Source organism: Panthera leo, chromosome B3, assembly GCF_018350215.1.
Source record: "Panthera leo isolate Ple1 chromosome B3, P.leo_Ple1_pat1.1, whole genome shotgun sequence".
In the NCBI taxonomy this organism is placed as follows: domain Eukaryota; kingdom Metazoa; phylum Chordata; class Mammalia; order Carnivora; family Felidae; genus Panthera; species Panthera leo.
Window position 1 is genome coordinate 114,855,382 of NC_056684.1, and position 13,914 is coordinate 114,869,295.

General features: G+C 47.5%; 1 protein-coding gene across 2 annotated transcripts in view; it reads right to left on the reverse strand.

Annotated features, from left to right (window-relative positions):
• LOC122222876 overlaps window positions 1–13,914 on the reverse strand; it is a 25,507-nt gene continuing 11,593 nt past the window's right edge. Inside the window, exons 4-5 of one of the 2 annotated variants that reach the window (XM_042943636.1) lie at window positions 775–956; window positions 1–429 (exon numbers count right to left, since the gene is read on the reverse strand). In XM_042943636.1, coding sequence (XP_042799570.1) covers window positions 399–429; window positions 775–956 — 213 coding nt within the window. In that variant the 3' untranslated portion in view covers window positions 1–398. Of the gene's footprint in view, window positions 430–532; window positions 957–13,914 lie in introns of those variants that run through there. The other variant, XM_042943635.1, reaches the window with a different exon arrangement.

The window sequence follows — 13,914 nt, forward strand, 5'->3', positions numbered from 1 at the left end:
TATATATATCAATACGCTTTATGTATCAATATAATTGATATACGAAGTTTAATACAAGAAAAACTTCACTGTCTATGTTTCTCTTCTGGCCATTCTTATTATTTGTTTCCTTCCACGATTCTTGAGGAAAATACTTGTTGTAGCGAGAAGGATGCTGTTAAACACTGATCTGCTCTGATGGTCAGATGTCCTGGGTCTGCTGCTGGGGGCCACCTGGGTTTCTCCTCTAACAACTGGGACTAAGAAGGACAGGACTGTGTGAGGGTTAAGTTAACGATTTGCATTCATTAGTTGAAATAATCACTTTACATTTATTCAAACTTAAACGCATTAAATTAAGAAAGCCTGCCAAAGCAGAGGGGCGCATCTCCCGTTTGAAAGCATGACTCAGAGACCTTTCACCGAATGGCAGCCTGTAGCTGAAGCCACCTGTGGGAGGGTGGAAACAAGGACGGCTTTGTCGCTGGTGCCAGGGGTGGGTGGCGGGGGCGGCACCTCCTTGGGCACCCCCCCCCCCGCCCCGTCGCGCTCCCTGCAGCTGTCCCAGCAAAGGTGCTGGGTTGTCTGCCACCTGGGGCCTGGAAACACCAGGAGAACTAACTCCCTGTGTCCTATAGCTTGGAAGTCGAAGCTGGAAAGGAAGGTCAAAGGTGCAGGTTTCAGAGGAGGGATGGCTCAGGGAAGCGTCTCCCTTCTGGACAGAGACAGGTCTGGGCAGGGTGTTGCCTGCTGGTGTTGGCCAGGTGGGCTGAGCGGGGCCTTCGGGGTTCCCACCCAGTTGTTTCATTGGCCATGGTGTCCTCCCTCTGCCAGATCCAGCCAGGTTCACCGGGCTTCTCCTGAGGGAAAGCCGGTGTGGGGTTCTGCTCCCAGGACTTCTGGTCCCCACCAGTGCCACCTTCACGGAGAGCTTTCCTGTCCTCTGCACACGGCCCATATACGCGCTTCTCCTCACCCTGAGAATGGAGAAAGCCCGTTTTACAGATGAGGAAACTGAGGCAGCTTTATTATCTACCGCGTAGGGAACACCCTCAACCAGAAGAGGTTCCTTTCTGTGGTACAAATAGTTTCTTGTTCTGGAAAACGAAGTGGCACAGTCATTGAATCGTTAGGAGCAGGAGCCTTGGTTTGAAGAGGAAGGATTCAGTATGTCACTGGTTAGACTGTGAGCTCCCTAAGGAGGAGGACCGGCTGACTCATCTCTGCCCCCCAGGGTTCAAAACAGTAACTGGCTTGTCATCCTTGGGAATTAAGAGGGAACAGTCACCACCATTATGTCGGAAATTGTACGCGAGCACTTCTGCACATTCCTGCAAAGCGGTGCTCTCATGATTCCCTTCTACAGGTGGGCAACTGGGGTCTAGAGAGGTCAGATGGTTCGCCGAGGCCAGAACTGCATCTTTCACGAGCATCCGGGCTGATTATGGAATAGGTGGTCCCCCACTTTGACAAATACTGTCTTAAGGGAGGGTGCGGTGGGAACCTGGGAGGTTTTCCCCCCCGAGTAAGTCAGGAGGATGGTCTTGAGCCTCGTTTGACCACAGTTGGGTCCAGTGGTCCCAACCCTTAGGCAAGGATGGTGGCCTGGGGTCAGGAGCTACCGTTCCTCCTCCTAGCTCCCTGACAAGCAGCTGTGTGACTTTGGGTCAGTTACTCACCTTCTCTGGCCCTGAATTTCTTTCTCTGTACAATGAGAGGACTAGGCCAGGTCAGCCATTCTTGAGCCTTCTTGACTGCCCTTCACTGTAGTCATACATCTTACACTGTACCTACGGTGTCCTTTGAGAGCCTAGAATCTTCTCTCATGCTCACTCTTCCATTCTAGTTCATTAAAAATAAAGTGATCTCAAGAGCCACTAGTAGGTGGAGACCCACAGTTTGGAAACCTCTGGACTAAATGGCCTCCTGACATTCTGTGGATCTATAACCAAGGGTTCTGAGCTCAAATCCCTGGGGCCGGGCAGTGGGGTGAAGGAATGATCAGTGGTTGGAGGGGGTGGTGACTTGGTCAGTACCCACAGCCAACCAGTTGGAAGGCATATCTCCAGATGCTTTTATTTTATTTTATTTTTTTTAAAGACTTTAAAAAAGTTTATTTTCTTATTTTGAGGGGGGAGGTGGCAGAAGGAGAGAGAGAGAGAGAGAGAGAGAGAGAGAATCCCAAGCAGATTCCACACTATCAACGCAGAGCCCAATTCAGGGCTCAATCTTACAAACTGTAAGATCAACACCTGAGCCGAAATCAAGAGTCAGATGGTCAACTGACTGAGCCACCCAGGCACCCCAATAACTTTGGTTTTAGATAAAATATTAGGAATTTATTATTTTGGTTTTTAAATACTGCACAAGCAAAATAAAACGGAAGGAAGCAAAACCAAAAAACATGCAAAAAAGCCCGTAGGGCCAGAAATTTTAGTTCTGTGTGTAGATGATCAATCCTTGTTTTCTTTGCTGTTGTTGTTTGTTGGTGCGTTTTCACCTTTGCCGGCCTGTCCTACAACAAATTAACAAATTAACCAAAAACGCTCCCTGCAAAAACATTCTCCACCTCATCCCCATTGCGGAGCATGGAACACCCTGGGGACACCAAGGGCCTGCCTCCAGCAGGTGCACTGTAGGCAGCTGCTCCCAGAGGGCCCGGTGCTGATGACAGAGAGGCCAGGGCACCCAACGCCTGAGCGAGAGAGGCGGGAGGAAGCCAGCCACGCGGTTCTCCAGGAAACGGACCAGGCGTTTGCACAGAGCAGCGGGCTCCCCCTCTGCTTCCCCTCCGCAATGCCCTCTGCCTCCGGGTCTGTCACCTTACAGCAGCTTTTCTAGAGTGAGTCCTGCCCTAGATCTCCTTATCAGTCTCCTTGTCCAAGCTGGCCGCTCACCTCACGTGAACTTGAGTATCTGTCAATCTCCACAGCCCTGGGGTGCAGTCTCTACTGAAGACAGCTGTCCCATGCTTCGAAACCTTTTGCAACCTACTGTTCACCTGCTCAGGGTGGTGTTTCTGGTTTTGAAGAAAACATCCCAAGGAGGAAGAAAAAACTACCAGGTCTTCGAACACTGCAAATCCAATTCGTAAATGATAAGCAGTCACTTAAAATCACGGTGCCAAAACCTATTTGAGGGGCGCCTGGGCGGCTCAGTCGGTTAAGCATCCGTCTTCGGCTCAGGTCGTGATCTCACGGTTCGTGAGTTCAGGCCGTGAACCCGGCTCTGTGCTGACAGCTCAGAGCCTGGAGCCTGCTTCGAATTCTGTCTCCCTCTTTCTCTGCCCCTCCCCACCCTTACACTCTGTCTCTCTCTCTCTCTCTCTCTCTCACAAAAATAAACATTAAAAAAAATGTTTAAGAACCCCCAAATCTATTTGAGTATGATGTTTGTGGTATATTCTTGCTAAGTGAAAAAAAAAAAGTTATAACCCTGCCAACAGAGTGATCCTAATTTTGGGGTGCCTGGGTGGCTTAGTCAGTTAAGTGTCCAACTCTTGATTTCTGCTCAGGTCACAATCTTGAGGTTCATGGGTGAGCCCTGAGTCGGGCTCTGTGCTGACGGAGTGGATCCTGCTTGGGATTCCCTCTCTCTCCCTCTCTCTCTCTCTGCCCCTACCCCACTTGTGCGTGCTCTCTCTCCCAAAATAAATAAACTTTTTAAAAAATGTTAAAAAAAAAAGTGATCCTAGTTTTTTGTTTGTTTGTTTTTTCTAACGTTTATTTATTTTTGAGACAGAGAGAGACAGAGCATGAATGGGAGAGGGTCAGAGAGAGAGGGAGACACAGAATCCGAAACAGGCTCCAGGCTCCGAGCTGTCGGCACAGAGCCCGACGTGGGGCTCGGACTCACGGACCGTGAGATCGTGACCTGAGCCGAAGTCGGACGCTCAGCCGACTGAGCCACCCGGCCGCCCCCAGTTTTGACTTGACAAAAGAACACACACGTAGGGAGAAAGCCAGAAAGAATGCCAACACGTTGGTGACATATGCGGGGTCTGCTTGTGGAGATATTTGGATTCTTCTTCTTTGTAGAGTTTTTTTTTTTTTTTCTGATGAGATGCGTGTAGAAAAATAAGCAGTTTGTTTAAAATGAATTAAGACACTCAAAATAAATAAAATGTTATGTTATTAACCCCAGTATCACTGCACTTGAGAGCAAGAAGGGCAACCAGGTGCTCCCGTCAGAGAAAGAAGGTCATGGAGCTGGAAGAACCCGTCTGACAAAGACACTGAAAACGACTTTGTTTCCTCAGGTGCGAAGGAGAGTGGAGGTGGGGGTCCAGGTGGGGGTGTTGTAGAAGAAACAAAAGAGCCAACAGAACCTGGGGAGCCTTTGATAGTCTGTGTGCGTGTGTGCGCACGTGCGCGTGTGCGTGCACACATAAGTGGTCCGGGCAAGTGACTCTGATCTAGTGTGGCAGGGTTGACACATGTGCTTGGCTCCTGATAAAATAAGGTTCTCTTCCCCCAAGGAGCCTTTAGGCAAATTGTACATGAAAAACAAAACACGGTCCAGAAGCGACACCTTGACGGCAAAGACAGAATTCTCGGAAAAGGAAAGCAGTCGGGGCACCCGGGTGGTTCAGTCGGTTAAGCTTCCAACTCTGGATTTCGGTTCTGGTCGTGATCTCACGGTGCAGTGAGAGGACGGAGCCCTGCCTCCAGCTCTGCTGGAGCCTGCTTGGAGTTCTCTCTCTCCCTCTCTCTCTCTGCCCCTCCCCCACTTGCGCTCTCTCTCTCTCTCTCTCTCTCTCTCTCTCTCTCTCTCTCAAATAAATGAATTTTAAAAAAAAGAAAGCAGCGATCACTCATAAAAAGACAACCTCTGCTGTGGACAGTGTTAGAACACGCCAAGTCCTGCCCCAGGAGCCTTGGCGATGTTTCTTTAAGGAGCAATCCAGCGTGGGCTAAGATTTCAGTTAAAAACTGTCCCCCTTTAAATAGGCAGCAGCCTGTGTGGCCGAAGGAAAGGAATGGTCTCACAGGAAACGTGGAAGAATAATGCTGATGCAAACACTAACGCTAATACGAACACCAATCCTAATACTAACAGCAGCTACATTTGTTGGGCCCTTATTATGCACCAGGCACTTTGCATGTATGATCTCACTTAACTCTTGTTATGACTATGAACCATAAAAATTGATGGCGATATTATTTAACGTCAAGACACAGGGCTGAGAAATCTTATTCTCTAAAATCATAGACTATTGGGGAGCCTGGGTGGCTCAGTCGGTGGAGCGTCCGACTTCGGCTCAGGTCATGATCTCGCGGTCCGTGAGTTCAAGCCCCGCCTTGGGCTCTGTGCTGACAGCTCAGGGCCTGGAGCCTGCTTCGGATTCTGTGTCTCCCTCTCTCTCTGACCCTCCCCCGTTCATGCTCTGTCTCTCTCTGTCTCAAAAATAAATAAAAGTTAAAAAAAATTTAATAAAATCATAGACTATGAGAAACTTTGCTACTTGGGATCTTTTCCAGAAAAGGTCCTGAAGGTTCTGAGCAAGGCAGGTCACCACAACACAGGGCAGCTTTGACCTCCAGCCTAAGCGCAGAGTTTCCAGTGAAGGGTTTCGGGATGCAACGTTCCACAGTTAGCTTCATTTTTTTTTTAATATTTTTTTTTTTTTTACATTTATTTATTTTTGAGAGACAGAGCACAAGTGGGGGAGGAGCAGAGAGAGAGGGAGACAAAGAATCTGGAACAGGCTTCAAGCTCTGAGCTGTCAGCACAGAGCCCGGCACGGGGCTCGAACTCAGAAACCGTGAGATCATGACGTGAGCCGAAGTCAGGCACTTTACCGACTGAGCCACCCAGGTGCCCCTAGCTTCATTTTATAGCGAGGAAACAAAGTTCTGAATTCACTCCCTAGCCCTGAGGGTCATCAGACTTCAAGTTTCTAACAGAGCCTAAACCAATGCTCCGAAGGCCCGATAACCCCTCTTTTGAATCATTACTACTTTGTTACCAGTAACACTCTTGTTCCTCCTGCCTCCTGGACAAAGATTCCTGCAAAACTCAGCTACCAAACAGTCCTTACTTCACGATGGCACTCAGTCCAGACCTGCTCCTGCTTACCCTCGTTCATTCCCCGAACCATTCAGCATATGCCCCAAACTCTGTGAAAATCCCCTCCTACTTTCTTTGGCTGAGATGCCCGTGGTTTGCCATGGTATATGGGCTTCTTTAACATCTGCCCTTTTGGGGTAAAGGGATGGTCCAGGGGACTTGACCTAATGGGTCCAACTCTATGAAGTAGGAGCATTTTTATCCCTATATTTAAGGATGAGTGGCTCATTGGGACGCCCGGGTGGCTCAGTCGGCTGAGCGTCCAACTTTGGCTCAGGTCATGATCTCACGGTTCGTGAGTTCCAGCCCCGTGTCGGGCTCTGTGCTGACAGCTCAGGGCCTGGAGCCTGTTTCGGATTCTGTGTCTCCCTCTCTCTCTGCTCCTCCCCTGCTCACACTCTGTCTCTCTCTCTCAAAAATAAATAAAGATTAAAAAAATTAAAAAATAAATAAAGGATGAGTGGCTCAGTAGGTGAAGCATCCAACTCTTGATCTCAGCTCAGGTCTTGATCTCAGGGTCGTGAGTTCAAGCCCCGACTTGGGCTCCACGCTGGGCATGAAGCCTACTTAAAAAAAAAAAAAAAAAAAAAGTAAAAAGTGAAGATGAAAACCTGAGGTTCGTCATGTGTCTGAAACACATGGCTTTTGAATGGTAGAACCTGGTTCTAAATCCAGGCTACCTAAAAATAGCAGCCACCATTTACTGAGCTTTTCCACGTATAAAGCACATGCTCAAGACCTCTGGGACACGCAGCGGGGCCTGGAGTCAGGAGTCCGGTATCCCCTTGTTGAGGTCAATAACTCAAGAGAAGGGGTGCCTGGGTGGCTCAGTCGGTTGAGCGTCCGACTTTGGCTCAGGTCATGATCTCACAGTCTGTGAGTTCAAGCCCCGCGTTGGGCTCTGTGCTGACAGCTCAGAGCCCTGGAGCCTGCTTCAGTTTCTGTGTCTCCCTCTCTCTCTGCCCCTCCTCCACTCACGCTCTGTCTCTGTCTCAAAAATAAAAACATTAAAAAAAATAACTCAAGAGAAGAACTCCATTGAGCAGCTGTATCAGTCATTGCTTCTGGAGTAGGAGAGAATTTGGCCAACAGACAGGTTGCCGCAAAGGTGGCTGGAGAAGGATTGGCCGCCTGTGACTAGAGTAGGTGTGGACTGCTTGGGGGAGTGATCTGGAAACCAAAGCGTGCACAAGAATCACCTGCAGCAGTTGTGAAAATGCAGATTTCCAAACACCTCCCTCTCGTTAAATCAACTTTCCAGACGCATTAGTTACAAGCACGTCAAAGTTTCTTTTTAAACTTGCTGCCAGGGAGGAGGCTTTCTGAAAGAAAAACAAGAAAAGAAAAACCTAATTCAAAGACTTCTTTCTTGGTGGAGACATTTTAAAAGGAAATCTTAAGAGTATTTAAATCTCTGCTCTCCTGGGGCACCTGGGTGGCTCAGAGGGCTAAGTGTCTGGCTTCAGCTGAGGTCATGCTCTCGTGAGTCATATGGTTCATGAGTTCAAGCCCCACATGGGGCTCTGTGCTGACAGTTCAGAGCCTGGAGCCTGCTTCGGATTCTGTGTCTCCTTCTCTCTCTGCCCCTCCCCTGCTCGCCCTGTGTCTCCCCAAAATAAGTAAAATGCTAAAATTAATTTTTTTTAATTAAATCTCTGCTGTCCAATGTGAGTCACAGCCACACGGGATTACTGAGCACTTGAAATGTGACCGGTCTGATAGCGACATGCTGTAACTACAAAACACATGCCAGCTTTTGAAGAAGTAAATATGTAAAATATCACATTAATAATTTTTATATTGGTTGCATATTGAAATGATAATATTTTGCATTTCTTGCGTTAAACTGTTATGAAAATTAATTTCACTTCTTTTATTTTAGTTTGCTTTCTTTGAGTTAATTAATTTTTTAATTTACATTAGTTAGCATATAGTGCAATAATGATTTCAGGAGTAGATTCCAATGTTCATCCCCTATGTATAACACCCAATGCTCATCCCAACAAGTGTCTTCCTTAATGCCTCTTGCTCATTTAGCCCTTCCCCCAACCCCCAACCGCCCCAGCAACCCTCAGTTTGTTCTCTGTATTAAAGAGTCTCTTATGTTTTGTCCCCCTCCTTGTTTTTGTATTATTTTTGCTTCCCTTCCCTGTGTTCATCTGTTTTGTATCTTGAATTCCCCATATGAGTGAAGTCATATGATATTTGTCTTTCTCTGACTAATTTCACTTAGCATAATACCCTCCAGTTCCATCCACGTAGTGGCAAATGGCAAGATCTCATTCTTTTTGATCGCCAAGTACTATTCCATCGTATGTATTTACCGCATCTTCTTTATCCATTCATCCATCGATGGACATTTGGGCTCTTTCCATACTTTGGCCATTGTTGATAGTGCTGCTATAAACGTTGGGGTGCATGTGTCCCTTCGAAACAGCACCCTTGTATCCCATGGATAAATACCTGGTAGTGCAATTGCTGGGTTGTAGGGACTTTTATTTTGCTTTTTGAAAGAATTGGCCACTGGCATTATATTTCTGTCACACAGTGCTGGGTTAGATGGTCATTGTTAGACTGTGGACAGCAAGAGATTTGAAGAGTGTCTGGTTGAAGGTTATTAGAACCTCCCAGCACTGGTTAAATCTCCGTAGGCTTCTCCCAAGACTGTTGTAGGCTAGGTGAAGTTCTCAGAAAAGGTTCTTAAGCCAGTTAAAGTCCGTCAGAAAATTGCTCAGTGTTTTCTCAGGAATGCCAAGTTTTTCTGGGAGGAAACAGCTGTTCATACCAGACCACATCATGCCATGCCAGCTTGGATTGGGAACAGTTTCTTTCTCAGCCCCAGAAGACATGATTCCATGGGTCTGAGGAGGACCCAGAAATCGCATTGTTAACCAGACCCTTCGATGAGTCTAATTCTGAGGTTCAGAGCTGTTGACTCTGAAGGCGATTATATAGGCTTGGCAACCCCACAAGAGGGAGGGGGAAATGGCCTTTTAGAGAAGCCATCTGCGTCACAGAATGCCACCCGATGGGGAAGCAGGGGACAAGATTCAGCACGAGGCCAGGCTCCAGTCTCTCCCTGAGGTGAGGTCACTCCCACTACACTTAACTCTTTTGGATCTACCTCCCCACGTGCCCGTGTTGAGTGTCGCGGGGCTCCCGCCTGTGGCCTTCCAATCTCACTGTGCATTTTGCTTTTAAAAGGAACTTTGAAAAATGATGGACTTGTCCCCGCATTTTTAAGTTGACAGCGGAAACTTTTCATCATCAGTTGACATCATCAGTTGACATAGTTACAGAGGGTAGAATTTCTAGTGCATTTTCAGTATTGACATTCCAAAACGAAACGATTACATCACTCTTAAATAGATCCATTGAGATCTGCATACCATTGCAATTTGCTACCCATCCTGATCATTTTATTTTGTTTTAAAGTTTTATTTACTTAAGTAATTTCTACACCCTGAGATCAAGAGTTGCAGGCTGAGCCAGTCAGGCAGCCCTCCTATCCTGATCATTTTAAAACATGGAAAGCAGCTCTTCTAAGACAGAAATTTGTATCATTCCTTTCCTTTTTAAAAAAAAATTTTAATGTTTTGTTTTATTTTTGAGAGAGAGACAGAGACAGAGACAGAGTGCAAGCAGGGGAGGGGCAGAGAGAGAGGGAGACACAGAATCCAAAGCAGGCTCCAGGCTCTGAGCTGTCGGCACAGAGTCCAATGCAGGTCCTGAACCCACAAACTGTGAGATCATGACCTGAGCCGAAGTCGGAGGCTTAACCGACTGAACCACCCAGCGTTTAGAGGCTTCTAGTGATGGAAATTTGAACAAGGCAGAAGGGCCCACGGTAACCACCGGCCACCAAGCTGATGCAGCCAGGTTCATTAAGCCCTAGGCCCTCACCAATCAGTGGGCTACTTACAACCAGGCACAGTTCTTAAGATTACCAAAAAAAGGGAAAATTCCATACATCCCATATTCCCTCACTCTACCCTATTGCTATAGTCCCTCACCACCACCTCCTGGCAGACAGAATCTCTGTGGTTGTCCTGCCCGCTACTCTGTTGCAATGTATTCAATAAACTTCTATCTCTTTTGTTCTGCCTTGGGTGAATTCTTCCATCTCCCGCATCACCAGCTCCCACCACAATAAATATATTACAATTTTTGACAGTTATTCCATTTCAAAAGTAATTTTACTGGAAAGACATCTTTTAATGAGGTGGTTCAGGCTGCTTTTCCCATATAACCTTGGATGAATAATAGTCATTGCAAGAAAGAGACATTTATATATGTAAGTGCTAAGAATTTTGCTTATGCCGATGGGAATGGATGCAGTTTTGTTAAAGTAATGTCACTCAATTTGTAAAATTCCTTATGAGTTAATATGTCAAAAATGATTTTATGACTGATTAAAATTATACTTAGTAAGTTGTTGGCTGGCAACTTGGTTATAACCTCCTCCAATTCAGTTAAAAGCAAAGGATTGGCAAGGAGAGCTGTTGTGGATTGAATGTCTGTATCTGCCCCTGCCCCCCACTCCTTCAGATGCAGAGATCCTAACCCCCAATGAGATGATGTTTGGAGGTCGAACGTCTAGGAGATGATCAGGTAATGGGATTAGTGCCTCTATTAAGGAGACCCGGACAGTGCCCTCACGACTTCCTCCAAGTGAGGACACAGCAAGAAGATGGCTGGCTCATCTATGAACCAGGAGGTGGGCTCTCGTCTGACAAGGAATCTCTTGGTGCCTCGATCTTAGACTTCGTCTCCAGAACTGCGAGAAATAAATTTTATTGTTTATGAGCCGCTCAGTTTATGGTATTCTGTTCTCGCAGCTCAGACTGGCTAAGACAAGCATCTAGAATTACAGGTGGGTCCCTTAAACGGAATCTAATGCCCAGCTATCCCTTGGAAAGTCTTGGTGTGTTCCCAAGGGCTCACATACTCCAGGTGGTCCTGCACAGGCAGGCGGGGCAAGCGGCTGATGCAGCTTCAAACTCTAAGTAAAGATAACCTTGGGCCGCCTGGGTGGCTCGGTTGGTTGGGCATCTCACTCTTGCTTTCGGCTCAGGTCATGTTCTTATGGTTCGTGGGATGGAGCCCTGTGTGGGGTTGTGTGCTAACAGCACGGAGCCTGCTTGGGATTCTCTCTCTCCCTCTCTCTCTTTCCCTCCTGTGTGTGCTCTCTCTTTCTCTCTCCCTCAAAAATAAGTAAATAGACTTTAAAAAATTAAAAAAAAAAAGATAACCTTGACCGTTGGCCTCTCGGGGTGCTCTTCATGACCCATCACACCCAGGGCTGCCTTCCCTTGGCCTCGCCTTCCCTCTTGTGTGATAGATTGCTTTCTGAAACATTTCTAGGTGTGTCCCTAAGTTTTCGTTGGGGACGTATCCAGTATGCACTTTTTGTCACGGCAGAGTCAGTTCGAGCTCTTTGAGAGAACTGGCGTGGGTCCCTCCACACTTGCCGGTTGTGTGACCCCCTTGGACGTTACTTTCTTAAAGTCTCAGTGTCAGTCACCTCTGATGAAAACCTGGTTTGTTTTCAGGTTTACGTGGTTGAATGCACACGAGGTCTGGGCGGCACGATGTCAGGGACAGTAAACGCTCAGTAACTGTAAGCTGTTATTATTATTATTGGCATTGCCCTAAATTCAGCCTCTTTTAAACCTTCCTGGGACAGGTGATACTTGTAAAATGCTCGGAGACTCGAAAGATAAATGACTGCACAGAACCTCAGGCCTTGTTGCTAGTGTCATATTACTGTGTTCCTCGTTAGCCCGATTTTCCTAGAGGAGGTTGGGTTGGGGAGGCAGTTCCCTGAGTGAGGGCTGTGGGGAGTCAGTGCCCGAGCCGCAGAACAGGACAACAGACTCAACGGGACAGTCCCTCAGCCAGAGCTCTGTTTCCCTCTCAGCCTCTGTTTTCTTTCCTTTATTTAAAAAAAAATTTTTTTGGGGGGGCGCCTGGGTGGCTCAGTTGGTTGAGCGACCGACTTCAGCTCAGGTCGTGATCTCACGGTCTGTGAGTTCCAGCCCCGCATCAGGCTCTGTGCTGACAGCTCAGAGACTGGAGCCTGTTTCAGATTCTGTGTCTCCCTCTCTCTCTGCCCCTCCCCCACTCATGCTCTGTCTCTCTGTCTCAGAAATAAACATTTAAAAAAAAAATTTTTTTTTTAATGTTTGTCTATTTCTGAGAGAGAGAGACAGAGACGGAGCACGAGTGCAGGAGAGGCAGAGAGAGAGGGAGACACAGAATCCGAAGCAGGCTCCAGGCTCCGAGCTGTCAGCACAGAGCCCGACGCGGGGCTCGAACTCGTGAACTGTGAGATCGTGACCCGAGCCAAAGTTGGACACTTAACTGAGCCACCCTGGCACCCCTTATCCTCTGTTTTCTAAGAGATGTGGCCCCACTCTGCTGGCCTCTCCATTCCATACTGAAATTGACCTTGATCCAGTGGAAAGAGCAAATGGGCTTTGAGTTTAGACAAACTTGGGTTTGAATCTTCGCACTGTCGCTAATAGTTATTGAACTTGGGAAACAGGGCTCTTGGAACATATTTCCTCTTCCCTAAAATGGTGTTAACAATACCCACATTAGGTATTGAGAAAGCCAAATGAGCTAAGTCTCCAAAAATCCTTGCATGATACTTGGCACATAGCAGGCCTCCGACAATTCCTGAATGTCACCAGGTACGGTAGGTAATTACTAGGGTATCTTCCTACATCAGACATAGTGAAAAAAATATGTATGACTCAGGCAAATAAGGTGGTTTCACACATCTTTGCCAAAGCAGAGCCTGGTGTAGGAAGACAGATAAGCCGGTTGGGCCTGCTCGGGTAGAAGGGTGGTGGGTGGTTGTAAGTTGGATCTAAGGCAGACTGGGCCATTTTGAAGTTGAGTGGCTCATTTGTCCAACACGTAGGTGGCCAGCCTCGTTCACCATGACCCTGTTTGCACTTCGTCCTCACCTAAGAGGCGGGCTCTCTGATAGCTCTGCTTGTACCATGTGACCTTATCTCCTCTGCCAGGATGAGAATAGACACCATGCCCAAACTGGACTAATCTGATTTCTCTCTGCCTGGAACTTGGAATTGGGACTAAGAGATTCCGCCCTCGTCCTGAGATCTGCTTTTGGATGAAGAAGATATAAAACTGGGGGACATGGCGTGGCCAGCTTCTGCCATATGGATCGTGAGGCAGGGAAAGCCAGGCGGCAGGGAGAGAGCAAATGAAATTAGAAAGAGAGAGAGAGAGAGAGAAAAAGGAAAGAGAAAGTCTGTATTTCTGGGTTCTTGACAGTTCCCACTTCCTGTTTCCAGATGCCTTCCTAGACCCGGACACATCCTGGCCCCGGGATTTCGTTCGACGCTTCTGAGTACTTAATGATAAACACACCTCTCGTTGCTTGCACCGGAAGATGTGTGTTAGGCTATTTTGTGCTCAAGTTACAGAGGCCAGTTCAAGCATAAAGAGGAAATCAGTGGAAAGTACTGGGGATCTCATGAGATCCAGGAGGTTGGAACAAGTTCATTTAAGGAGGAGCCAGCACCAAAGCCTTTCTGAGTGCTTCGGCCACAGACTGGGAAGCCAGCTTCCTTCTGGCGTGCTGCCATTAAGATGCCTCAGCGTTGGGTCTCTCAGTTCCAAACTCAAAGTTCCTAAGGTAGAGAGAACCTCGTTGAGCCACGATGAGCCAGTTGCTAATGGCTACGGGATGGCTTCAGGCAGCAGCAACATATCTGCCCAGAGAGTCTGATCAGGAGGACAGGACATAACGCTCCTCAAGAACAAGGTGGTGTTCCCTGTGGGCTGGTTTGTGTGGCTGCCTACTGTATATGGGGGACTGTCTTCGTGCTGAGA